The sequence below is a fragment of the Passer montanus genome, unplaced genomic scaffold (genome assembly GCF_014805655.1).
Source record: "Passer montanus isolate IOZ18808 unplaced genomic scaffold, ASM1480565v1 scaffold15, whole genome shotgun sequence".
In the NCBI taxonomy this organism is placed as follows: domain Eukaryota; kingdom Metazoa; phylum Chordata; class Aves; order Passeriformes; family Passeridae; genus Passer; species Passer montanus.
Genome location: NW_024362051.1, coordinates 6,345,835 through 6,370,234, shown reverse-complemented (window position 1 = coordinate 6,370,234; position 24,400 = coordinate 6,345,835). Strand labels below are relative to the sequence as shown.

Below are 24,400 nucleotides of genomic sequence, written 5' to 3'. Positions count from 1 at the left end.
ATTTCAGCACAAAGTCATGTTTCATCAGTAGCTGAAGCAGTGATGCTCCAAGGATTATGTGTCTGCCTCATCACACTGAGTGCTGCCCATTAGCACTCCACAGGCTTGAAGGAAACAATTCAACAAAAACCAAAGAGCTACAAAGGGGAAAACATTCCCTTCGGCCAAGTTGAACTCCCACTGAATTCCCTGTAAGTGTTTCCACAAACTCCAGGGTGAATTTGCTCCAGGCCAGTCGCTATCCGGGAGGCAACCTATAAATGGATGATATTTCCGTGTGAGTCATCTATATGTACAGCCAAAATTAGCTTCTTTCTCCACTAGGTCTTTTGTCTTGTCGTTTCTGTTTATGTAAGGAGCTCTGTCCTTCTGTCACCTCAACACTTTAATGATCAGACACTTGGCATCACACACAGGGTGGTGACCATGGGCTGCAGAACATGAAGCATCACTTCCTATCTTTCTGCTTGAACATGAATTTATTTCATCCTTCATAGAATCACAGAATAGCTTGGAAAATACATTTAAGTTCATCAAGTCCAACCCAACACTGCCAAGTTCACCACCTAAACCACATCCCCAAGTGCCACATGTCTTTCTAATCCCTGCAGGGATGGTGACTCCACCACTGCCCTGGACAGGCTGTTCCAATGCTTGACAGCACTTTCAGTGAAGAATTTTTTCCCAATATCCAATCTAATCCTCCCCTAACACAACTTGACACCATTTCCTCTCATCCTGTCACTTGTTACCTGGGAGAAGAGACCACCTCCCAGTTGGCTACAGCTTCCTGTCAGGGACTTGTAAAGGGCAATAGGGCTCACCCTGATGTCATCATTTCCTTATGAGCATCACCTCTACAGTAAAAATGTGTTCCCTCTATTTTGACATAGCACATTGCCATGAAGAAGTAAGAAAGTTTCAGAAGACCACACTGGGTTGTAAAGGCTTTGTTAGATGGCACCAAAACAAGTGTTTGCCCAGACTCAGGTCCAGGGAGCTCACTCAGGAGGAGTGGGGCTCTCTGGCACCTGCAGCACTGCTGTGGTTGTACCAGCTGCTATTGCAGCTGTTGCCAGCTAGCTATTGCATCCTCCCTCACTGGTAACTTTGTCTAAACAACAGTGTAAGAGCATGGAGTCTGGGAAAAGATGTCTGGAATTCATGGTGGGATATGGCTTTCAAAGTCAGAACACAGCACTCAGCCATTACCTGAAGTCTGATGAGCAGCAAGGGAGTAGGGAAGGAGCTACATCCCCAGCTTTGTAGATGCAGACACAAGAAATTAAATTCTGTGGCTGGAGAACTTCAAAATGTTTGAAAGAAATAAGCAACCTTATATGTTAAAAGGGTTTAAGCAAAGTGAGACCAAGACAGCTCCTCAAGAACACCCAGAAAAACAATCAAACACAGGAAATAAATCTCTGCTTCCCCAAATTACCACTCAAGTAAATTTGAAGTAATTTAGAAACACCTGATGTGTTTTGGGAGCAGACTGCTGAAGACACTGGCACGGAGAAGTAATAGAGACAGAAGGCATTGAGAAGTGATGAGACCTCCCTCAGACCATGTGTTTGAGGCAGAGGAAGAAATGAAAGCTATAATTACTCAAAGGAAACATTTCCAGAGCCAAGAATTATCCAATTAAAATAAAGGCAGATAAATACAGGACAAGCCTGAGGACAAGCAGCAATTCCATATTCCCAAACTGGCCCTCTATAAACAACAATTTCTGCCAGAAACTGGCTTTCTGGAAACTAACAGCCAACCCCCACTTTGAGGGATTCTTCTGGGCAAACAATTTGTGCCCTGAAAATACAATCATCTCATTTGTCAGCCTGTGTACTGCTGACCTGTACCTCAAGCACATCACATGAAAGCCAAGGCTTTTACCAGCCACATCCCTCCCTCCACGAGGACCCATGGCCTCAAAGGCTCACAGACCCAGTGCAGAACGGGATGTTGTCAGGGAATGGCAGTGCCACCTCTAGACAGTGTGACAGGATCACGTTCAGAAAACAGAAGAAATGCCAAAGCTCCATCTCCTTAGAGGTGCTTTCCTGCAGGAGCCAGGAGAGATGTGCTTGGCTGGCTGCCTGCCCTGCCTGGAACACATCCCTGCCCATTTGGACCTGCCCAAACTTCACTGACTGCGCCGCATTCCTGCATTACTTGGCTTAGAATCCTGGAGTTGTTAAGGTTGGAAAAGACCTCCAAGATCATCAAGTCCAGTCTTTGACCTGATTCCCCTCTGCCCGCTAAACCATGTCACGAAGTGCCACGTCCATTTGTTTCCTGGACACTCCTGGGGATGGTGACTCTGCCATTCCACTTAACTGCATGATTGGCCAAGGGTAATCCTAGAAGGTGTTGAACTCCCTCATTTTTCATAGGCTCCAGCCAGAGGCACAATATTATGTCAGAGATGGTCAAAGTAACTTTATTCAGGCTATGGAAACTGGGTGTGTAGTGGCTGCTTCCTGTCACCTTCCTGGATCAGCTTCCCTACACACCTCAGTGCTTTTGTTCCACACCTCATTTCTTGGTGTTAGAAGTTAAATTGTCCTCACCTTGAAAAACAAGAGCTCAGATTTTCTCTGAGGGAGGAAAACATATTAAAATATAAATATTGATGTAATATTACCTCTGCAAGAATAGTTGAATGACAGTTCATTTTTCCACCTTAAATGTAATTCTCAGCTTTGAAAAATTCCATTAAATTAAATTAAATTAAATTAATTGATAGCAACAAAATTAGAATCTAGATAGCTGGAAAGATTTCCTTTCATTTACAATTCTTCCGCTTTTTAAATTGCTTGGCTCAAAAGCAAGCAGAGCTTTTCTTATCAGTCTTACATGGTTATTGCTAATTTTCTTCTATAACCGAAACTCCAGACATCTTCCTTGTAAAAGCATGCCAGAATTTACAGTGGCACCAAACTAAAGCAATAACTCCTGCAGAAACTAAGCAGATTTCATTATTGTCAACATGTTTTTCACATCATAGGAAAAGGTTGGACAATTCAAATGTCATATAAAAGGTGGGATCATTTTACTAGAGGAGAAGACTGGAGGATCCCAGTCCCCTGATATTTTAACAGTTCTAATTCCTCCACAAGGCAGGGAACAGAACTGTAGAAATACATAGAAACAAAATACTGAAACCTTGTAAAATACTTCTAATTTCAGCAGAATTTGAACTAGCACAGGTATGCAGAAATATTTTACATCTTTGCAGCTTATATTGCATCTCTTTCAACTCTTAGAGAAGGTTTTGGCATCACTTTTAGCTGGAGAGACTATTGCTGCATGAAACAGTCCTGCAAGGAGGTTTGTTAAACTGAGGAAGAAGCCAGAAGACCTTCCAGAGAGAAATCCATCCTGGAGGCTAATGTCTAAATACATCTTTAATTCTCTATCCACCTTGTGCAGCCCCAGCAATTCCAAGAGTGCTGGGAGATTTGACATTTATCTTTACATCCTCTCAGCATCCCATTAATTTTATTTTTATTTTTAAGGAAGCCTCATTTGTCTCTCTCTCCTCACTTTCTCCTGCTGTAACTTCTTGTTTGAAAGTTTAGGGACTACAAGGGCAGGTTGTGCCAAAGGACAGCTCCTCAGTCTGTGTGGAAGAGTACAGCAGAGGAATAGCAAATGTCAGGAGTCCTTTCTTTAACCCTGAAATTCATTGTGATTTGGGGGATCTGCAGGGCAAAAAGCCCAAGAGGTTACAGGAGAAACTGAGTGCTCAGAGGAGAACACAGAAATAATTCTTCTACCATCACACAAGAACAGAGGCACTTCAACCTCTGATCATGATGGCAGGACAGACAAGCTCAAGAAAAGCCTTTAAAGCTAAAAACCCATTGTTAAAATGTGAAAGTGTGCAGAGGAGAAAGAGAAGCCCAAAATAAACCCCCCAAAAGTTGAGGAGCTTCATTCCTTTGGGCTGTTTTCCACAAGAAGAGACAGAGAGGGTGATGCCCAGAGACCTACTCTGTCCACACTGGAGCTCGATTTCTCCCCCACAGTTTATTGTGTGCATGGTGCTGCTGAACTGTGGCAGAGGAAGGATTTAAAGGATTTAAGAGAATACTTTTTCCACTTACTAGCCCACACCCAGGTTGTTCCACTTTTCAATGGAGCAACAGAAAGTCCACCAAATCCTGACACTGTTTAATAAACTGAAATAATCTTAATTACATGGCAGCAGACACATATTTGTGCTGATGTTTAACAGATGATAAAGAAATTGAAACTTGAGATTTGTAGTTGGTTTTTGAAGGATTTCTTGATGAGACTGTCAGTGCTGACTCCAGAACAGTTCAGCCCAGAGAGACTGAGGCTCCAGTGTGCCTTAACATCACTACCAGTGATTGCTAGAAATGTTAAATCAGGAGCCAGCTCGTGGGTGCGTGGCCCTTGCCTGGCTCTCCATCTGCATCAGCATTCCAGATTGCATAGTGGAATAACACAACCACACAGAGAGCCACAGTCTTTGAAAACCACAGGACCCAGGCAAAGACCTGAGCTTTTTGGTTGCAATAGAAACAAAATATTTTGTGAATAAAATCAGAGTGAAATGCTTTCTTCAAGACCTTAGGGTCATGCTTAGAATTTAACATGTTGACTACAACCAAGGGAAAAAATGGCACATGGTAGAGCAATAGCCAGGAATCCTAATGGTTTGGTGCCTAATGGCACTACCCTGGTTTTGGTTTTGACCAAGAATTACTATTCAAGTAATGTGCCATCAATTAATTTTTTTAGAATTAAAAATTAGCCACATCTGAAGGGAGAGAACTGACAGATCTTGGGTTGAGGCTCAATGAAATCAGTCCTGATTCTACAGGGCAAAGGAAAGGCACTTCTACTTGCTATGAAACATTGGTTAATACTTGGTTAAAGTGGATCAGAGTACAGTAGCATATCTAAAACAACTTTGTGGATGGTGACTTGGCTGCAAAGGAAAACCCTGGACACAAAATATTGTAGACAGAATGAAAGCTTGAAACAGCAATAAATTTAAGGAAATGTTTTCTGAGATCCCTAGGGTATGTACAGTCTGAATATATTAAGACTGCTGTGCTCTTTCCACAACTGAAATACTTGACATGCTTGAAGGAACCCTATGTAAATAAGCAAATAACTTGCTTATATTTTCTTTAGCAAAGCTGCCATTTTTGATGGCACTGGGCTGTGAGCATTGATACAGCAAGTTGTTATCATTTTCAAAATGGAACAGAAAAGAGGAACAAATAGTATGAGAGACCATCCCAGGAAAACAACATAAAAATGTGCAAAACACCATGACAAGCAATGTTCTGCAACAGCTACCTCCCCTGCCCTGCTCCTGTAGGAGAAGCTTCAACGTCTGGAAAGAACAGCCAGTGCAAAGCAATAGGCATTTCCAATGAGAAATTCTAGTTTCTTTACCTGTCATTAAAATTTTCACTTTTGTGTGCAGCCCTTCCTGACCTCCTTTTCCAAGTGCTTCAAAAGAACCTTCCCTTTCCATTAGCTGCTTACCCTTTGCAGGGGATGGTTGCTTTGGAGAAACCAGCCAGAAGCTTATCCAAAAGGCTACAGTTTGGACATGAACGCAAGAAGGGAATAGCTTTCAGTATTAAAAAGACATTTTCCATTAAAATTTAGATGTCAAGTGAGTAATTCAGCATGTGGAAGGCTACTGCTGGGAAGAGATGTTCGTGTGGTAGTTAATGAGCAAAGGTCATCCAGCCCTGACATCCTCTGGAACAGCCTGGCTGCTGGAGACGAGACAAGAGGAGCTGGACTCAAAGTCCCATGGCCTCAGCCCAGCCTCTGCTAATGAGTCACTCTGATCTGGGAACGTTTCTTCAGCACAGCTGCCTTCAGATCTGAGCGCTGGCATGCACGGTTGAAGTCTTCAGAGACACAGGAGAGTCAGACTGCTTCCAGCATCCCCTCAGAAACAGGGAGTTCAAATGCTCCAGGCTCCACTGACAGGCCCTCCATACTCAGTATGAGTGCTGAAAATGGACAAATCTTCTGCCTAAGTGTTTTCTCCTAAAAAACACCCAGAGATGCAGAGCAGCAGATCAGCTTAAGGGAATCCACAGAATCCCAGAGGAGCCACCTGGGCCAGCCTGTTTGTGGGCTCTCTTAGAGAGGAACATAGAGGAATCCCAGACACTTTTACTAAAGTCCATACTCAGTATGAGTGCTGAAAATGGACAAATCTTCTGCCTAAGTGTTTTCTCCTAAAAAACACCCAGAGATGCAGAGCAGCAGATCAGCTTAAGGGAATCCACAGAATCCCAGAGGAGCCACCTGGGCCAGCCTGTTTGTGGGCTCTCTTGGGGGAGAGGAATCCCAGACACTTTTACTAAAACCAGTTCTTTGCACCAGCAGCAGAAGGGAGGCTGAGGACCTGCTCCTAAGCAGCAAGAGACACCTGGAGACCAGCATGCCCTGTTTTAAGAAAGTTTTATTGCTACAAACAGTTCTCAGCTGCCCTGTGGCAGACCAAGGCCTATTCTACCAAGTGTGACTTAAATAGTTTACCTTTATTCCCATGATTTAGTGAATTCGGGAGTAGCAGGAAAAACTCCAAGTAGCTCCTATATTCATCCAAATCTTCCATTTGCTTCTGACATTTCTTCTTTCCCTTCTCCTCCCTTGGCCTCCCAGGGCCAGTAACATTTCCATGCCATAAGCTGGAAACAATTAAAGCAGAGACAACAGAAAAACATCCTTTACAGATTAGTTCACGTAAGTAATTGCATTAGCCTTTTCAGCAAACTGTGTTAAAGCCAAAAGGCTCCTGGCTTCAGTGGCTGCAGGAGGTTCCAATTATAGTCACCCTTGAACAAATAAAAACACAGGCTTGCTGCAAGTGACAGCAGTTCTGCTCCTACAGTAATGGTGTGACATGTTAGGACATATCTGACTGCCAGAGACATGGATATCTATTCTCCAGAAACCAATTACTAGAACCAGAAGAATGTGGATGGAGTTTATAGTAAACATCATTACACTACAACCTTACACTCGTGGTAGGTTTTCTACATAAGGCTCATAAAATGCAAGGCATCTGTCTGTGCAAAATGTAGAGTGATGGAGGAAAAAAATCCTCATTAAAATCCAACAGATGAAACACAGAACAAATTCCAGAGTCTTTGCCAGATTGAGCTAGCAGCAGTTGCAGCCACTGGAGAACAAGCCTTTATAGCGTCTGCATCCCATCAGCCCATGGTTACAGAAGGATGGGGAATCTTTCCCAAAGTGATCTTTTGCCATGCTTTGGAAGGCCACACTAATGTGAACATGCACTGTGTACATGGATGGAGCTGCCAGAGGCAGCAGTGGAATATACATTATATACTGAAACACATAGAATATGTGTCTATTTAGTTAAAGTTTGTTTGAGTGGAGAAGCAGATGGCCCAGGGAAGCTGTGGATGCCCATCCCTGGAGGCATTCAAGGGCAGGTTGGGCAGGGCTCTGAGCAGCCTGCTGTAGTGGAAGATGCTCAGGGGAGTTACAACCAGGTGATCTTTAGGATCTCTTCCAGCCCAAACCATTCTGTGATTTGCTGGTCTGACAGCTGTAGCCAAAGCACTTTTGGGGCTGAGCTGCAGCAGCACAGGGCTTGCACTAGGTGGTCTAAAAGGTCCCTTCCAACCCAAACTCCTCTGTGATCCTCCCAGCACCATGGGAGCAGGGAGGGGTCAAACCAGGAGCACACAAGGCAGGCAGGGGTTGGGGCCATCACAGGAAGGGCTGTGAGCTGGTGCACCATCACACACTTAAATTCTGGACATGGTTGAAAATAGCAAGGATAACAGAAGGTTTCCAGAAAGGTGTGGGCTGAAGGAGATAACTCAAGGGTACATCTATTAATAGATCCCTGGTGGTGAAGCTCTTTGAGGACTCTAACACAAGTCTTTGCTTTTGGATCAGTGTGTGGCACATACAAGTCACCACAGGGTGGGACTAAGGGGTAGGTCAGCCCAACAAGTAATTTGTGCTCCAATCCATGGGGTGAACAAGCCCAACATTGCTCAGAGGTGGGTGCCCAGGCTGCTGGGCACTGTGCTCTTATCTCTGAGCCTGGCATTGTGCTACAGCCTGGGCTGTGTGTTGTTGCACGTGGGTAGGTTCAACCACAGCTTCCAACACAGCAGAGCCTCAGAGCCTCAGTCCTTCTGAAAGATCCAGTTTGAAGGGTCTAATGGAAATTTTGAAGTTATAGTCATTGCTTTTGTGATGAAGAACCAGAAGCAGACTGTAAACAGGCAGGGTGAATTTTAATCCATGGGAGGATTTAATCAAGCTATTCCACTATTGCAGCCAGGAAGAGTCAAAACCTGCTTAAACCTGGCAAGTTAATTCTCTACATTGTGGAGCCAAGAACAGATGTGAGCTTCCTCCTAAATCCCCAGCAAGTTCTGTGTGCTCACAGGATGCCTCATGACTGCCCCATAGAGCACTGGGTGGCAGCTTAGGGTACATCCTCTCCTCCAGACTCCAGAAACCTGGAGCTTTGTGAGGAGCCAGCCAGCTCAGGAACTGCCCAACATTAGTTCATTGCACTGCCTGAGTCCTCCCAGAGCCTTGTATGGTGGGAAAAAGCACCAAGCTGCACCTGAGGGATGGGAGAGTTTCCTTTTGCCTAAATCCAGCCCAAAAAACCAACCTCAGTTTCTCCAGTCCAAGTGTGGGCTATGCTGTGATTGTCTCTGTCTCTTACCAAAAGTCCCACCCAGGTTAGAACAAGATTTCATTGTGCAGAAGTTTTACATTCAGTGAATCAACAATTCCCAGCAAAGAAGGATTTCACTGGAAAATTCCTAAACCAGAACAAATTTGCTCCTAAATGTATTAAAAATTCCAGGCCAGATCCTCAAGTGCTGCAGCTCCAGTGCCCGAGGCAAGGAGGAATGATGCCACCTCAGCAGTGACCTGGCACACAGTACTTTGGCCAGCTGTTTTCCTTTTGCTCTTTAGGGACTTCCCAGTTTACCTTGGATAACCCAATTTCCAGTGGGCAGCTGCAGTTAGATCTGTGCAGATCCTCAAGTGCTGCAGCTCCAGTGCCCGAGGCAAGGAGGAATGATGCCACCTCAGCAGTGACCTGGCACACAGTACTTTGGCCAGCTGTTTTCCTTTTGCTCTTTAGGGACTTCCAGTTTACCTTGGATAACCCAATTTGCAGTGGGCAGCTGCAGTTAGGTCTGTAACTTGCTCCTTTTTCCCTGTGTTGCTGTTCCAGCTGTGGGTGACCTCTTGCTCTGAGCTACCTGGAGTCCTGTGTGTGGCTGTGGCTGGTGCAGACCAACGTGCTCATGATTCAGTGTTTGCCTTGGTCTGCAGTGAGTCAGCCTTGCCTTCCAGGACATGGCATTCTGCTCCCATGAGGTGTTCTCCACAAAACCCCAGCAAAGAGAGTCTTGGCATTGCTCTGGTCCTGCCATTCCCTATGAATCCATGGAGTCTGGGAGAGGAATGACAGAATAAAACCTTTGTACTTATTTATGTTAAAATAGAATTATAAAAAATGGGTAGGAATTAGGTAATGCCCATCCAAGCTAATGGGCACAGACTGAGAAGTAACTATAGCCCAAAGTCACAGAGCACCCTGTTCTGGGAAGAGTAAAGTTCTTTCTGAACCAGGCTTAGAGCTTAGTGGTAGGTAGCCAGAGTTTTCTCATCAGTTATGCAGAAAATGGATTTAATTTCTGGCTTTTTCAAACTGGAATTGTAAATCGAGCTCCTTGTCACAGCCATAGCACTTGACCACACCTCAGTTGCTTTGTTTTGTATCTGTGTGTCTGGGATGCTGCTGAATCCCTGTGGCCACAGGAAGCCACTGACCATGGAGAACCTGAACAGGAGCCACAGGACAGCAGACAGGCTGGGGCTGGGGCTGCTCCAGCAGTGCTGATGCACAACAGCACAGAGCCAAGCTCAGGTCTGGGTCTCCTTGGTTTTGTATGCAAGATCCACGTCAAGGCTTTGACCAGCCTTGGGTAATGCCATGGGAAGGATTATGAAAAGCCATCCCTGGAGGGAAGGTGGGTGTGGAAGAGCAGCCAGCTGAGTGCCCAGACTGACACTGTTACATCTGTAGGAGTTCATCAAAGAGCTCAGGGACTTACACAAGAGCAGGGAAAATGCCTTAACTGCTTTTTCAAGCCTCACTTGGTGACAACTGGGGCTCCTGGTTTCTTTGGGGGCTCCTAATGCTTAACTCACAGTTAATTCCTGGTTAAGTATTAACAAAGAAAGAGACAAAACATTTCCCTTTGCTATGAGATGCCCCTCCTGACTGCCTACACTTCTGCAGAGGCTCAAAGCCACATTTCTTTTGCACTGTCTGGTTTGAATTAGACTCAGGAACTTGTTCCCAATGCCAAAACATGGAGAGCTCGTGACTCATGCTCCATCATGCCTGTCCTGGCCCTGGGGATCCTGGTCCCTCCTGTCAAGGAGGGAAAGGAAAACCCAGTGACACTTTAAAGGGTGTGGCAGGAGGGTGCTGCAGACACAGGGAGCTGCTAAGGAATCTGTACATTGTGTGTGCACTCAGCCAGGATTTGAGAGCAGAAGTCAAGCCCTTGCTGCAGGTGATTTGAGGTCCAAGATGGATACATTCCACAGCAGGACAAACAATTCCTGAGGGAAATGTCACTTAGGCATGACAGACTATAGCCTGGCAAACCTGTGCACTGAGAGATGCAGCATTCAAGGGAGCTTGAGGATTGACTCTGTGGTGACAAAGAACTAGCAAGGTATCCTGTTAAACACCTTGTGACTGAGAACATTTATGGGGATAAGATTCAAAGGTCCCCATTTTTCAGGCTGATGAAAAATTCCACTGTTTTCTGTAATAATTGCATATCTTTTGAACAGAGAGGGACATGGTTCTCCCAGGAAAATCCTGGGAAGCTGTGGGAAACCTAGATGAAAGAATTCAAACCATTATTATCTCTCTTTCTGTAACCATTGTTTATAGATATGGTTCTCCAGACTGGGCTATTCACAGTTCACCAATGGTGTGAGAGCCAATCAGGTCTTAGGTGCACCATTGTTTCTATAAGAGCTGTAGATTTCTAATACTAAGGTGTCTTTTCACACCTTCTGGTGATAGAGTCTCTATCACCTTTAGCTGTCCCCAGAACCCCTTCAGTGATAGTTTCCTACACGGTGTCTGGAGTGACAGTGTTTAAAAGCAATGGCAATGGGAAGTTTTCTGTCATGCATGGGAAGAGGACAGACAATTTCTGCCAGTGCCACCTCTCTGGAAGGATGGAGACTGAGCCCTTCCTTTGGCCCATGTGATCTCCCAGGGTACTTGGGTACCAAATGAGAGAGACCAAACCTAAAGCTGAAAGTGGGATCTTCAGAGATGAAACTCCCACTTTTCCCACACCATGAATTTCTGGACAGTGAGCTGGCAGTGTAGCACACCCCATTGCCAAGGAAGCTGGCAGGGACCTCTGGGCACCTTCAGTGTCCCTGACTGCTCAGGCAGCATCACTCCCCTCCATCCCACACCAGGCTGAGACCCTCCTTTATCACAATTTCACAATAAACTCAACTGCTCACAGGGCTGCCCCCTGGGTGCTTTATTTCCCACCCAGAATCAAAACAGATCCATTAAAGTAGAAAAGCTATGAATAAATTTGTTGCTGAACTCCACACTTCAAACTGCAATAAAGGCTTCCTGAGATCTTACTACCATTAGTCTCTAAAATTTACAAGATTTCTCAAAACTTCATTTCCTTGGACAATCTTTTTGCCTCTTAAGATGGATTCTGCTCATCAAAACCCACCCAGAGGGTTCAGTGCAATTCAGTCTTGCACTCTACAGCTCACCATGCACCATTGACCTGCTTCAAAGAAAATGAACTCACAAAGAGAAAGTGAATAAGGATTTGCTACCAGCAGCCAGAAGTTAAAACCAAACAAACAAATTCTCAGCATCAGAGAGCTCTTCTCTTTCCACTGAGATACTACAGTGAACAGAATTTAATTGGAAAAAAGAGATGAAAATATCTGTATATGGAGGTAATTGTGGGAATGGTATCAACTGAGTTATTTTGATAATTTATTCTTCAAAAGACTCAAAGTTTTTGATCTGCACCTCATTTTGAAGATGCTCGAAGAATACAATTTCAGATTTTCTATGTACACTGAGGATCTTTGCTTTATTCCATCTCTATTTCAATATCATTGACTAGGAAATGACAGGAATCAGTTTTTAAAAGCCTAATGCTTTTTGCCTGAAGCTGTGTTTAATGAATTCATGAATGGCAGAAATTGTTTAAAGCAGCTAATTCCAGGAAGATTTAGTGTTGCATTTTTTCCGTATTTTAGTGCTCAAAAATATTGTTTCAAGACCAAGTACTGAATGAGTAGGAATAAGAGAGTCTTAGAAAAAAACTTGAGAGCAGGAGAAGAGGGGAAAGCACAAAACACAAAGTGCAAGATAAAACAGGGCTCCATTCCCTCAGGTGGCCACTGATCCCTGGCCCATTGGTTTTAAGTTGTGTATTCTTATTTTTTTCCCTTGAAATTACATTTACTATGTCTGTGTTGAGGTATAACCTAATTTTCGTCTTTAAAGCCACCTCCTATATCACTGTGCAGACACACTGCCTATATGCAGATAGAAAATGGCCTGGCTGAAAGAACCAAGACTTCAAGAAATCATGAACTTCCCTCAGGATATGGAACACTGGAAGCCTGTTGCTATTTAGACTCTTTTTTTTTTTTTTAATAAATACTGATCTTAGCTACAGTTTACTTTCCCCACTTAGAAACGTGGAAAAGTTTGTTCAGCTTAAAATTTCCTGTTTGGCATCAGCAGCTGCTGGCTATAATATTTATAAATATTTCAGCAGACATTTCTAGGGAAATCTGGTTGCAATTAAGCAGTGAGTGATGGGGCTGTGCAGTCCCTCACTCCCAGGCAGGAGCGAGGTGACCCCGGGGAGGAGAGGGGCTGCTGCTGGCTGAGCTGTGTGCTCTGCAAGGAGAGTGCCAGCAGCCCGGCTTCAGGGGGTCTGTTTTCAACCAGGAAAGTGAAATCACTTGCCTGTGGTATCCAAATGTAGTAGCTCAGGAGGAACATTTGGTCAGCAGGCCTGGGACCACCTACTCTGAGCTCTGCTCGCTGTGCTTGCCTCCCCCAGTGCCCTCAGGCAGCCCCAGGTTGTGCAGTGCAGAAACTCCTCCAAGCAAACATCCCTCCCAGCCTGGCAGCTCCTCACATCCCAGTGTCATCCTCTCCCTGCTACACCAGCCTCAGTTTCCCCCCAGTTTTCATTAATATGAGCTAAAGATCACCAAGTCAGAGTGAAGGGCAGAAGGAAGAGCCCAGATGGAGACAAGCCTTTGACATCCCTGGCAGGTCTGTGCACAGCTTTCTGAAGCATTCACCTCTGCAGAGGGAAAGGCAGGTTACTGCCCCTCAGGCAGCCACCACCTCCCTTCAGGGCTTCCCAGTGCAAATTTCTTCTCATGTTTTTTAGATAGCTTCCCATATGATCTGAACTGATCTGGTCCTTAACAAAATAAAACCTCCAAACATCTCAAATCTCCTTGGACTCAGAAAGATTTTTTTGTGCAGTTGATGCCCATCATCCTGCATGGACACACTTTGAACCCTGGGTGCCCCAGTGCTCTGTGCTGAGCAGAGAGGGAGAACGTGGCTCCCCAGTGAGCTAGCTTGCTCTGGGAGTCAGCAAACCCAAAAATCAGTCAGTGGTGTTGCCTCAGAAACCATAACCTGAAGGATCAGCTGTCCTTTTTACTGCAAAGATGCTGGGCAAAGGGGGAGATTGCTCAGGGAGTGGCAGGTGAGAGGACACATGTGCCAGTGAGTTGCTTTCCCCTCTGCTCTGGTTGTCACCTCCCTGATGCTACACCTACACCAGGGTGTAAAGCCAGGGCACCCCAGAGCCTCTCCACTGTGTCCCAGTGACACCAGTCACAGCCAGGGCCAGCTGGGGCCTCATGGCAAGCAGAGTTTCCCATGGCCAAGCCCGGGCAGGCAGGTGTGAATGAGCATCATTCCTGACCTGTGGGCACTCCTGGTGGAGGGCATCTCCCAGGTCTGCACCAGGAGCTCTACAGCACAGGAAATGGTCCAGGCCACCCCACTGTGGCTCACAGTTCAGTGCTGATCCTGCTCACTGTTCCATCCTTTGGGTCCTTAACTCAAAGCCTTTGTGCTCTTTAGAGCACAGGTCATTTTATTGCAGTTTACCTAGTTTATTTCAGGAATGTAAGGTAGAGGCAGCCCAGGAGAGGAAAGTCCATAAAATAATTCTGCAGTAAAAAAAAAAACTTTTATGGAAGAAGTGACTTTAAGTTCCTCATTTGCTGGTGTTACGTAAAAAGAGGCAAAATGTGCTGAGCAAATAAAAGGCAGAATGGCACAGCCTCACCCCCAGCCTGTTTCCTGTCCTACGCAGCAGCACCAACTCCTTAAAGAGCAGCATTTCCTGAGCCTCAAGTGCTCACAGATGCTGCTGTCCTGGAGCACTTTCTGCTGATGCTCCTCAGTTCCCCTTGCCTTGCGTGACTACTCTGCAGCTTGGCTTTGTTTATTCCACTTTTTCCTGCTCTTTAGTTACGAGCTACAGAAAGGAACCAGCCACTTTTGCTGCTGCAGTCCGTCGCTGGTGCCAGCGCACGTCCGCGGGCAGTGGCGGGTGTGTCCCTGCCATTCACATGAGCCAGATTGCAAAATCAGCTCCCTTCAGCTTCCAGGGCAGGAATCACAGAGTCACACAATGGTTTGGGTCGGAAAGGACCTGAGAGATCATGCAGTTCCAAACCCCCTGCCTTGGGGGGGAAACCTCCCAGAAGGCTGTGATGGATCTACCATCATCAGGGACAAGCCTGTCAATATTTCTGTCTGAAAACGTTTTGTTCTGGGTGATAAGAAGGGTGAGGATCTGTTGCCTGGCTATGAGGAGGACCAGGTGTAGCCAGGCTTGGTCCAGTCACACATCCTGAGCTTTGAGATGCTAGCTCAAAGTTGAGAAGCCACACCCTGAGTGTGTGTGATGCCCAAACATATTGGTAGAGGAACACACACTTGTGCTGAGCACGGGATTAGGATGCCTAGAGTTGACAGCAAATGGATGTGTCTTCAGGTCACTGTTATAAAACCAGCCTTAATTATAAATTCATGATTGCTATCATGGTCATCGTGATACTTGATCTTCCTTCAGAGCAATCCTCTTGTTGGTAACTTCCCAAGTGCTGCATGTGCAAAGATAGTATTGTAATACTCGGGGATTATCTGGGATCTCCACCTAAAAGTTCCTGAGAAAGGTCGTTTATCCCAATTGCAAACTTTGAAACAAAGGCAGAAAGCTAGGAGACTACACAGCAACACTGGTAGAAATCCTGAAATCCAGGAATTTATCCTCCCGCCTCTGCAAAATTTAACAAATGCCCTGAGACGGCCTTCAGCTTCTGCACAATTATTTTCCAAACAGCAGAACTTGATTGTCCTCCCAGAAGGAGCAATTAAAATAGAATGAGTTTTGCATTTGCCAGCTAATAGGGCTTGATGCACAAGCTGCATGTGAAAGAAATGGTGACTTCCAAATTCAGATGAAGTCCCTTTGGAAATGCTGAGCAGAGAAAGAACAGGCAAGTCAAAAGCCAGAGGCAGCCAAGCCCTCTGAAAAGCTGCAGAAAAGTCAAGGGTAAGAGCAGCAGGACAGATGTGCATGGGTCAGCCCATGGCAATTCTGCAAAGAGCTTTTCAGTGTCATGAATGGCATCATCCAGCAATCCAGCCCTTCCTGTCACCTTCCTTTCCAGGAGGTGAAAACAAATCCTTGGAATATTCTCCCTTAGCAGGAGATGCCTTCACATGGCACAGTGAATGGCTCACCAGGTCCTGCTACCCTCTGCCCCTGCACCAACTGACTTCTCCTAGGAAAAGTGCTGAGCTTTTGCAAAATGATCATAAAAATCTTACAAAACAGTAAGGGATCCTTCACTGTTCGAAAGAAGGTCCCACTAAATATTTTTCTTTGGCGAATTTACAGGTTTCTAAAAAAATCTCTCAAATGTGTCTCCAAAACGGACTCCAAAGAAAAACAAAATAATGCAAGAGTTGCCTGAGCCACAGCTGAATGCCTCTGATTCCAACTGCTCCTTTGAGCTTGTCTTTCACCATTGTTTTTTCTCTTTGCTCCTCCTGGGACACCAGCTAACTTTCCAATAAATCACTTGTAGAAGCAAGAATTTCCCTACAGCAGGAGTACATTTTTCCAGTGACAGCCTATGGGTGGCTTCCCCCACCTCCAGGTGACCCTTCCAGGGGTCAGCACATCTGGCTGAGCTGCCTTGGCTTCACTCAAGCCTCTGCCTGGCCTTTGACACCAGCAGAGGCTTTTGCCTTTCCACTGCTCCCACACTGGGGCACAGAGCTGCCTTCGCCCACCCCGCAGCCCTCCCAGCCCGGCTCCCCCACCAGCTCCCGGGGCAGGTCAGCCCCAAACCTCCTTCATCAGCCAAGCACACAGAGCTCCCAGATCCCCCTGACACGGGAGGAACACGTGTTTTCCATACAGCCCTGCATGTGAGATCTCCCTTGGAACAAAGCTCAGCGCTGCTTTTCCTCCTGCCTTAAACATCTTTGCAGAAGGCTGCCAGACAGCAAAACAGTTTTCTAGAAGAAAAGCACCTCTGGTTCATATCTCGAGATGTAAATGAGCAAAACCACAACATGAAGCTTCTCAAAACACAGTATTTTGCAGTCAACATTTGCTTTTCCAGCCCTTCAGAGGCACCACCTTCTGATCACTGCTCCAGCCCTGGAGAGCACTGGGGCTCCTCTGGCACAGGAGTGACCCATGAGCAGCAGCCTGGCCGTGCTGGCATCATTTTGGGACATAGAGCACACACTTAAAACTGTATTTTTCCTAAATGGACTTCTGCATGCATTTAATTACTTTGCTTAACTGGAACTGCTGCAAATGAAGGAATCATTATTCTAAAAAATAAACAAGGGCAGCTGCACATCCCTGCAAATTTTCATTTGAAAAACACTCTTGACTCTTAAGGAGGGGAAAGCAAAATTTTCCTCCAAAGGACTCTTATTTGGTCTCAGTTTACTGTTTTTGCCCCAGTCCTGAAGGGAGTTCCTGTGGAGCACAGACATGGTTCAAGGTCATGGTGAAGTTCAACCACACGCTGGGTTTCATGTGGAAATACTCTGACAACACTGGGAGACCAAAAATCCCCTGGTGCAGTATGGCTCTGTGCTGAGCACCCCAGTGCTGTTTGTCACTGAAGGCCAATCCCAAATGCTCCTCATCCCAAATGCTGCTCATGCCAAGGCTGCCCCGACCCTCACTCAGCAGTTTCTGAGTCAGGCTTTGCTTCTCCCCTTCCCTGGGTGTTGTTACCTGAGGACTGCTGCAGCTCTGGGAGGGGATAGGAGCCCAGGGGGGTTCCAGCTCCTCCATCACACCACAGCCCCTGGCTGGGACATCGCTCAGGCTCCCACACCCAGCTGGGCCCATGGGAGCTCTCTGCCCCTTGGCCAGCACTTCCCCAGGGAAGTTGTGTTTTGCCTCAGCAACAGCAACTTCCTTCTTCCTTTCACTTCCACCTTTTATCATATTTAAACAAATATTAAAAATATTTATTTAGAAAATGACAGATACATTTTTATTCCCATCATTTCAGCACTCCTCATTTCCCCATCTTTCAGCTGCTCTCCTCTTGCTTCATCCCTGGGCACCCCTTGAAGGCTGAAGTGTTAACATCTCGCTCCCCTTGGTGGAACTATTGGCAGCACTCACCCTCACATCACTGGATAAGGCACAGTGAAAAATCCATGGGGAAAAATATCCCCAAAGTGTCAGTGAATGGAAGCAGTGGATACAGTCCCTACTGATCAAATCCACCTGTGTTATCAATTTGGAGCAGGGTGAGCATTAAGAACTCCCAAGAGTTTCCACCATGAGCTGCAATCTGGAGACACCAAAATCCTGTGGGAAAGTACCCTGTGATGGCTTCCCAGATTGTAGGATCCCAGGGAAATGACAGAGCCAGCACAACAGGGAGAGCACTGTGGGGGCTGCTGCTGGCACCCCCCAGCAGCTCAGAGGATGGGACAGGCAGCAGGAGTGAGGCAGGGAGCACTGCCAAAGGACCAGGGAGCATAAGCAACAGGAGAGAGCCAAAAGGGAATTGGATTGAAAGGATAATGCACATCTGTCTGCTGGAAACAGCCAGGACTCATGAACCTGGTGACCCCCCAAAGCCTAGTAGAATACATACAAAAAGCACAAAGGAGACCATCACCCCATCACATCTAATACCTGCCCAGGAGCCATGGAGTGAAGAGCCACGGCTGTACTTCCAGGAGATGAAAACTGTTGTCTCAGCAGATGGGTGGGACATAGAGCACACACTTAAAACTGTATTTTTCCTAAATGGACTTCTGCATGCATTTAATTACTTTGCTTAACTGGAACTGCTGCAAATGAAGGAATCATTATTCTAAAAAATAAACAAGGGCAGCTGCACATCCCTGCAAATTTTCATTTGAAAAACACTCTTGACTCTTAAGGAGGGGAAAGCAAAATTTTCCTCCAAAGGACTCTTATTTGGTCTCAGTTTACTGTTTTTGCCCCAGTCCTGAAGGGAGTTCCTGTGGAGCACAGACATGGTTCAAGGTCATGGTGAAGTTCAACCACACGCTGGGTTTCATGTGGAAATACTCTGACAACACTGGGAGACCAAAAATCCCCTGGTGCAGTATGGCTCTGTGCTGAGCACCCCAGTGCTGTTTGTCACTGAAGGCCAATCCCAAATGCTCCTCATCCCAAATGCTGCTCATCCCAAGGCTGCCCCGACCCTCACTCAGCAGTTTCTGAGTCAGGCTTTGCTTCTCCCCTTCCCTGGGTGTTGTTACCTGAGGACTGCTGCAGCTCTGGGAGGGGATAGGAGCCCAGGGGGGTTCCAGCTCCTCCATCACACCACAGCCCCTGGCTGGGACATCCCTCAGGCTCCCACACCCAGCTGTGCCCATGGGAGCTCTCTGCCCCTTGGCCAGCACTTCCCCAGGGAAGTTGTGTTTTGCCTCAGCAACAGCAACTTCCTTCTTCCTTTCACTTCCACCTTTTATCATATTTAAACAAATATTAAAAATATTTATTTAGAAAATGACAGATACATTTTTATTCCCATCATTTCAGCACTCCTCATTTCCCCATCTTTCAGCTGCTCTCCTCTTGCTTCATCCCTGGGCACCCCTTGAAGGCTGAAGTGTTAACATCTCGCTCCCCTTGGTGGAACTATTGGCAGCACTCACCCTCACATCACTGGATAAGGCACAGTGAAAAATCCATGGGGAAAAATATCCCCAAAGTGTCAGTGAATGGAAGCAGTGGATACAGTCCCTACTGATCAAATCCACCTGTGTGTCCCTCCCTGAACACAGAGGGTGAGATATCAATTTGGAGCAGGGTGAGCATTAAGAACTCCCAAGAGTTTCCACCATGAGCTGCAATCTGGAGACACCAAAATCCTGTGGGAAAGTACCCTGTGATGGCTTCCCAGATTGTAGGATCCCAGGGAAATGACAGAGCCAGCACAACAGGGAGAGCACTGTGGGGGCTGCTGCTGGCACCCCCCAGCAGCTCAGAGGATGGGACAGGCAGCAGGAGTGAGGCAGGGAGCACTGCCAAAGACCAGGGAGCATAAGCAACAGGAGAGAGCCAAAAGGGAATTGGTTTGAAAGGATAATGCACCTCTGTCTACTGGAACAGCCAGGACTCATGAACCTGGTGACCCCCCAAAGCCTAGTAGAATACATACAAAAAGCACAAAGGAGACCATCACCCCATCACATCTAATACCTGCCCAGGAGCCATGGAGTGAAGAGCCACGGCTGTACTTCCAGGAGATGAAAACTGTTGTCTCAGCAGATGGGACTGCCCATGGTTATGAAGCTCATCTAAGCAGTTTTCCCTGCTTCTGGCTACTCAAGTGGCTTCATTTTGCAATGAAACAATTAGTCACCAAGCCAGATGCCAAGAAGCTATAAACAAGGGGCACTCACCTAGATGAGGAGCAGACCTACTTTTCACCCTTTCAAGTTGTGAAGACTTTATATCTCTCAATTATGAAGCATCAAGGAAGAGAATATAAAACAGGGCAGATTTGACATGGCTTTCCCTTTCTCAGGCTTTGGAAGGAACAGTAATTAGTTTGACAGGAAGAAGCTGAGCCTCCCCCAAAATCCAATCCCCTGATACAACCATTCTGCCTTGGGCTGCTGGGATTAGGTGGCTGAAAGTGTTCCTCCTCAGCCTGAAATACCAGGACTGCATCACGCAAAAAAAATAACAAAGAAAAATGAGGGGGGCTGGGGCAAGGGGTAGTGAAGAGGAGAAATAAAAGAGCTAAAAGAGGAGCTGGGTAATTTTCACACATTTGAGTTATGCAGATGACTCTGAGCATGTGGGATTTCAGTTTGGGCTTTTAATAGAAGGAGAATTATCAGGGTATTTCTGTGCCAGAACAAGCAAAACAACCTGAGTCTTTTGTGTTCTGTACTTGACACCCTCTTTCTCTTTTTTGCCTCCTACTCCTGGGTTTCACCAAGGTAATAACTACCAGGGAGCAAATCTAAAGCCCCGATGGGGAGTAAATGCTGTTGGCAGCACAGAATGTGGCACTGAGCTCCAGCTGCCAGCAAAGGTGGCTGGAAGGATGTGCATGGCTGCCCTGTGCTCCTTAGAGAGTGACAGTGGCTGCTCATGAGAGCAACAGCAAAAAATGATGCCAGGCCAGGATCAGAGAGGAGAAATGCTCTTCCCTTCCACTCAAGTAACTATTAGGCCTATCAATGTTGATCCAGCCAAATCTGATTCCCCTCATTCCCAGTGCTCAGGTTTGATCACCTGGTGCCCTCAGGCAATTCAAACCAAGCAAAAACCCAACCAAGCACTGTCATCACTTTTCATATTTATATTTTTGATTTTATTTTTAATTTTTATTAAAAAACAACCATTATTAAAAATTAATCATTTACTGGAAGGCTTCAGCCAGGGAGAACTCTCATTTCAAATCTCATAAACAAAATGCAGCACAGTTATAACCCATAGGCACAAAAAAAGACCCCAGTAAAAAAAAAAAAAATTTAATACTTCAAACCATAGCTTATAACTGCAATTTTCTCAATGTCAATGGAGAGAATTTTGTCAAAAGCCTGCAGATCAGAATTTCATGGAAGACTTTTAAAATCCAAGGGAAGAAGGAAGGACATGCTTGTTTAAAAAATAAAAGGCCCTTGGATGTACCTATCAAGCCCAAAACATTGAAAGTTGGAGAATAATTTTATTTAAAAAAGAAACAAAACAAAAATTAAACAAAACAAACAAAAAAACCTCAAAATATTTCATTGGTCTGGGAAGTCAAAACCAAATAAAAATGGTCTTAAAATATATACATATATATGGCTTTTCATTTCTTCTATCCGTTTCATTGCAAAGAAAAATAAATTTAAGGGTGGCATTTGGTTTTTGAAAAGGTTCTGTCCTTCTCTTCAGCTGTCAGCTGGAGTGGATGGGATGGAGGCACTGACTTGTGGCTGCTCATGATGGGCTCAGAATCCCCCCGAGTTCTCCTTCATCCTCGCCAGTATCCGGGAGTACACGGGGGCTGCCAGGGAGAAGAGCAAAGTTGGGTGGGCACACACAAAGCACCCCCTGCCCCTCTCCTCCCAGTCATGCTACATCTTGCTTAGAGCAAGAGAACAGGGAGAAACCTCTTTAAGGGATAGGGGGACATAATGGAAATTAGAGAAGTTGTTTTACCTAGTCGAGGATTCCTCTGAGAAACCTGCATGGGAAGAAAGCACAGGTTTGCATAAATGCAACACTCCAACAGCCATAAGAACAGTTTGTATGTCAATGTAGTTATCCTTAGTCTCCAAAAGCTATGGATGGATGACTCTTCATTACTGGAAGCTGATATATAATAGTAGCATGCCAAGGTTACTTTCACAGTGTGCTGCAAACTGAAGCTTTGTGTTGCAAAATGTATTATTATTTCTTATATTATTAAATCATGCAAGACCAGAGGATGGATCATTCCTTGAAACACATGCACTCACTTTCCTAGGTAGCCAGCCATATGAATGTGACATGATCTTCCAATAATTATTACCAAAATGCAATTTCAGCAGTTCTGCAGTGTGAGGTTTTTACCTTGGATAATGCAGATGCCTGTTTGAAGATTTCTAATGCGGGATCTGCAGGCTCATCACCTCTTTCTTGTGGCCTTGAAGCTAAGGGTGGGACATTGAGAGCATTGAAATACTTGTCAGAGCATGCAGGCTGCTTCCTTCCACTATTTTCTGCTGAAAATCCCACTACAGACTAATCTCTCCTCACCAAACTGAAGCAATTCCCCTGTGTCCCCAGTCCCTCCCAAAGCAGTTTGGCTGCAACAAGGTGCTCTGGACATTTCTCACCGTGGACCTACCCTGTGGCTGTAAGACAGAATTCACAGCATAAACGACACCATTTGTGGCCATGATATCGCTTTCAGCAACAGGCTCCTTGTTGATGTGTATTACGTTGTTCTTCTGTTCAGTGAAAGAAAAAATTAAAAAATAGAAAATGAGAATCTTCTGTCATTCAATGTTACTAGAAAAACCCTTCACTTTGCATTCATTCGTTTACTGGATGGTTGAAGGAATTCCTCTTGCCAATTAAGGAGACTATAAAGACAAATTATAGCCTGAGCAGTTTGTCCTGGAATGGCTGGGAGGCTTTGGACTTCCTCAGTGCAGCTGGCTGGGAATGCTGTGCCATGGCAGCACAGCACATCCACCAGCAGGATGGCTGTGGAGATGGGATCAGGAGAGGGCAGAGCAGGACTGGACACAGGAAGAGTCCAGAGTGCACATTGGCCAATTCAGTGCACCTAGAAACAGTCCCTTCCATTTTTGTCCTGTTTTCTTATGCATAGAGTGCATAGATTGCTTATTTTCTGAAGTATTTTTTTTCCTCAGTAGAGGATTCTGCATTCCCTTATGTAGTGTAGAGTTTTTGAAATGAAATTATATATCTAAATAAACTCTGCTGTGCTAAGGGAGCTCATGCAGAGATCATTTTCATTACACAAAACGATATGTTAGCTGAACAACCTATTCATTTCATTTATTTATGTTTTCCCCCCCATGACTCAGGGTTAAATTTATAGCAGCTCCTGGAAATCATTCACAACTGGTCTTCTGGGGAGAAAGCTGAGGCAAACCACATTTCATTCTTCCAGCTTGTGGAATTGAGCAATGGCAACAGTCCCTCCAGTAGAGCCCAGAAAACACAGGTGGGACCATGGATCCCACACCACCCAAAGGAGCACAGACATGCCTTGGTCCATGACATGGACAACCCAACACTGGGCAGCCCTGCTGACCCCAGAAGCCCATCTGAGGTGACTCACCATGCTGACTTCCAGTTTGTCCCCCTGCATGGATTTCAGCCTCACCAGGGCAGTGACCGCGCCGCTCACCAGGATCTCGTCAGCCACGTGGAACTTGAGGATGTTGGCAAGCTCCTTGGCATTACCTGGGGGAAAAAAACATTTACATCTGTAAACCAGCACCAGCACTTGCTTCCCATATTTCACAGGCTGGAATGTAATTACTTGGAAAACACCATAATTTCCTGGAAGTGTGAAGAAACAATTGAAAAAATAAACCAAAACTGAAAAGCAGGCAAAGGGACCTAATTAGGGCATTGAGCCTGTTCCTGCCCGGGCAGATCAGGTTCCCAAATCCAGAAAGACACTCTCCCAGTGTCCCACCTTGGTACCTACCAAGCCTGCCCTACACATGAATTCTCTCTTTCTTGGGTGAGCATGTGGGATTTCAGTTTGGGCTTTTAATAGAAGGAGAATTATCAGGGTATTTCTGTGCCAGAGCAAGCAAAACAACCTGAGTCTTTTGTGTTCTGTACTTGACACCCTCTTTCTCTTTTTTGCCTCCTACTCCTGGGTTTCACCAAGGTAATAACTACCAGGGAGCAAATCTAAAGCCCCGATGGGGAGTAAATGCTGTTGGCAGCACAGAATGTGGCACTGAGCTCCAGCTGCCAGCAAAGGTGGCTGGAAGGATGTGCATGGCTGCCCTGTGCTCCTTAGAGAGTGACAGTGGCTGCTCATGAGAGCAACAGCAAAAAATGATGCCAGGCCAGGATCAGAGAGGAGAAATGCTCTTCCCTTCCACTCAAGTAACTATTAGGCCTATCAATGTTGATCCAGCCAAATCTGATTCCCCTCATTCCCAGTGCTCAGGTTTGATCACCTGGTGCCCTCAGGCAATTCAAACCAAGCAAAAACCCAACCAAGCACTGTC

At 45.7% G+C, this 24,400-nt stretch overlaps 1 protein-coding gene across 1 annotated transcript; it reads right to left on the bottom strand.

Annotated features, from left to right (window-relative positions):
- Window positions 1–20,988: 20,988 nt before the first annotated feature.
- LOC120498604 (transforming growth factor-beta-induced protein ig-h3-like) lies at window positions 20,989–23,785 on the bottom strand. The gene is made up of 5 exons (XM_039701578.1): window positions 23,488–23,785; window positions 22,522–22,624; window positions 22,245–22,324; window positions 21,852–21,876; window positions 20,989–21,696 (listed from the first exon to the last, which is right to left on the bottom strand). The coding sequence occupies exons 1-5, from the start codon at window positions 23,515–23,517 to the stop codon at window positions 21,641–21,643; spliced, it is 294 nt and encodes a 97-aa protein (XP_039557512.1). The 5' UTR covers window positions 23,518–23,785; the 3' UTR covers window positions 20,989–21,640.
- Window positions 23,786–24,400: the final 615 nt, after the last annotated feature.